General features: G+C 54.3%; 1 protein-coding gene across 1 annotated transcript; it reads left to right on the top strand.

The window, feature by feature from the left end:
- The first annotated feature begins 244 nt into the window (after positions 1-244).
- Positions 245-2027, top strand: LOC123160223 (uncharacterized). The gene is made up of 3 exons (XM_044578033.1): positions 245-1347; positions 1434-1674; positions 1778-2027. The coding sequence occupies exons 1-3, from the start codon at positions 418-420 to the stop codon at positions 1912-1914; spliced, it is 1308 nt and encodes a 435-aa protein (XP_044433968.1). The 5' UTR covers positions 245-417; the 3' UTR covers positions 1915-2027.
- The last annotated feature ends 1059 nt before the right edge of the window (positions 2028-3086 follow it).

The following is a 3086-nucleotide window of genomic DNA, read 5'->3' as shown; positions in this document are numbered from 1 at the left end:
TCCATGCTAAGGTGCTCCAACACCGTTGCTCGGCCGCCACAGGTTGACACTTGACACAACATTTCACCAAGAACTACTCAGTTAGTCCACAGGCAACAATCTGAGGCCGGCCGGTGGTGACCAGCACCTTCCCGTGCGAGTCCCGGTGTCCATGCAGCCCGCGAGCCTTTCTAGCTTCGTCTCTGCACGTAGCTTTTCAATCACACATCTTGCCGCGCGCTCATATGCGTCACGCGCCTTGCCGCCCTTGTGAACCATCATCACGAGCTCCCCTCCCGCGCCTCTCCTTTGCCCCCGTCCATCTCCGGTCTCGACGGGCGCTGCTATCTAAATAAATGGCGCGGGCCAACTGCGAGTCAACGGAGTTAGTTGCGCCTACGGCGGTGACACGACTTGGGCCAGCCGGAGCCCGTACACATGGCGTCCGAGGAGGAGCAGAGCTCGCTGGAGGAGCCGTCCCCGCCGCGGACGCCGACGTCCTGGCCGTCACAGCCGCTGCTCCTGGACCCGGCCTACGCGCGGAGCAAGTCGGTAATCCACGACGAGCTGCGCAGCTTCCGCGTGTTCCTGCAGTGGTGCGCGCTCGACCACTCCTCCCCCGCCGCGCGGGCCGCCTCGTACGCGGCCTTCCTCGCGCTGGCGCTCGCCGTGCCCGCCGCCGTCACGGCCTCCCTCCGCGCCGACGCATCGCTGTCCCCTGCCTCCGCGTCCGCGGTCACGTTCAATCGCGTGGCCACGCTCACGGCGTCGGGGCTCGCCGCCGTCTCGTTCGTCACGATGGCCGTCTTCTTCCGCCGCTGCGGCGGCCTCCGGCAGCTGCTGTTCCTCGACGGGGGCCTCCGCGACGACACCGCGTTCGTCCGCCGCCGCTACGAGCGGGAGCTGGACCGCGCGTTCCGCCTCCTGGCGGCGCTGCTCGTCCCGGCCCTCTGCGTGGAGGCCGCGCACAAGGCCGTCTTCTTCTTCTCCACCGTGCGCGTGGATCCGCTGCTCCCGCTCCCGCACGTGCCGTGGCGCGCGGTGGCGCTGGTGGCCACGGTGGCGTCGTGGGTGTACCGCACAGGGGTGTTCCTGCTGGTGTGCGTTCTGTTCCGCCTCACCTGCGAGCTCCAGATCCTGCGCTTCGAGGGGATCTACCACATGTTCGACGCGGAGGCGTGCGCCGCCGCCGACGAGATCTTCGTGGAGCACCGCCGCATCCGGACGCAGCTGCTGGCTACCAGCCACCGGTACAGGGTGTTCATCATCTGCTGCCTCGTCACCATCACCGTCAGCCAGCTCGGCGCCCTGCTCGTCGCCCTCTCCTCCCAGGACGGCAAGAGCTTCGCCAACTCCGGCGACCTCCTGGTACGTAGTACGCACTACGCACCACCGCGAGTCCATCAGCAAGTACGTGCCTGGAAAGTAATACAGGCATTGCCGCATTGTTGCAGGTTGGTTCGTCGGTGCAGCTGAGTGGGTTCTTCATGTGCCTCTTCGGCGCGGCCAGGATCACGCACCGAGCCCAACGGATCGTGTCCATCGCCAGCCAGTGGCACATGCGCATGCTGTCCGCCGCCCCGCACCACGGCAAACCGGCCGTCAGCACGTCGGCGAGCGACATCGACAGGGTCGCTCTGACGGCGCCGTTGCTCCCCGGAGCAGGATGCGACTACAAAAGCAGACAAGCTCTTGGTAACAGAACCTTTTTCTTAGGAAGATAAAATGGTGGAACAATCGATTTCTGGATTCTTTGATCTAACAATCTACTTTGGTCGTGTGTTTGGTGTGTGTTCAGTGACGTACCTGTGGCACAACAGTGGCGGGATCACCTTGTTCGGCTTCACGCTCGACAGGGGCCTCCTCCACACCATCTTCGCCTTCGAGATGACCCTCGTGCTCTGGATCCTCAGCAAAGCTGTAGTTTTCTCCTAACTACTAGTACATCGACTACTGCGTACGAAACCAGTGATTGTTAGTAGTATTTGATAATTAACCACGATGTATTTTTTTTATAAAAAGGGGCAACCACGATGTTGTTGACGAAAGTGTAAGTAAATCCAGCTAGTTATTGCTTCCTGAATAACTACGTATCAGTTTCGCGTTTAGAGTTCACCCGTGCCATTTTTTTTGACGATTCACTGATAGAAGAGGGTGAATATGAGTACTAAGAGGTGGTACAACACATGGCGCGAACAAAAGGTGGCATGAACATGATGCCTAGAGCAAGGGTAGATGCTCAGCCCCAAACAACGTATACAACACACCTGAACTCATGATCGTCTGAAATTTCTAGCACTTTAGCTATATGTAAGAGGGTGTTTGGTTATAGGGACTTACTCCCTCCGTTCTTTGAAGAGTGTACTTCCAACTTTGTTGGAAAGTCAAAGATTTTTATGTTTGACCGTATTTATACAACAATACATCATCATTTATGCCATCAAATTAGTCTTATTAGATTCATGATAAAAAATATTTTCATCATATACATATTTGGTTTCACAAACATTGATATATTTTTGAATAGATTTGGTCAAACTTTGTGATAGTTTGACTCTCCAATAAAGTTGGAAGTACACTCTTTAAAGGACGGAGGGAGTATTGGTGTAGGGACTTAAATAAGTCCCTTTAAGTCCCACCTAAACCAAACAGGAGGGACTTATAGGGACTTAAAGTGGGCATTTGTGACTTATGAAATAAGACTCTCAAGGAGGGACTTATAGGGACTTATAGTTGTAATAGGGTCTTTTAGTCCATGTTAAGTCCCAGGAACCAAACAGGTAGGGACTTATAAGGGACTTGGGACTTATAAGTTGGGACTAAAAAAAGTCCTACGACTTATGAACCAAACAGGGCCTAAGTCGCCTGAAAATCAATTTTGGACAAGTCCCATTAAGTTCATGTTTTTTTCTGGACTGTTCTGAATTGTTTTGGGTTGGTTCTTTTGACTGATCACAAATCTCATCTCCTTACAATTTACATTATTTGCCATTTGGCTCTCGTTTTCATCTCCCCCGCTTCCCAAAAATATGCATTTTTATTTGCCTTCTTTTCGTTTGCCCTTTTTCTCGTTTAATCTTTTGTTTGCTTGTGTCACCATGTGCCTT

This window comes from Triticum aestivum, chromosome 7B (genome assembly GCF_018294505.1).
Source record: "Triticum aestivum cultivar Chinese Spring chromosome 7B, IWGSC CS RefSeq v2.1, whole genome shotgun sequence".
NCBI classification, from domain to species: Eukaryota; Viridiplantae; Streptophyta; class Magnoliopsida; order Poales; family Poaceae; genus Triticum; species Triticum aestivum.
This window is presented reverse-complemented; position numbering and strand designations above follow the sequence as displayed.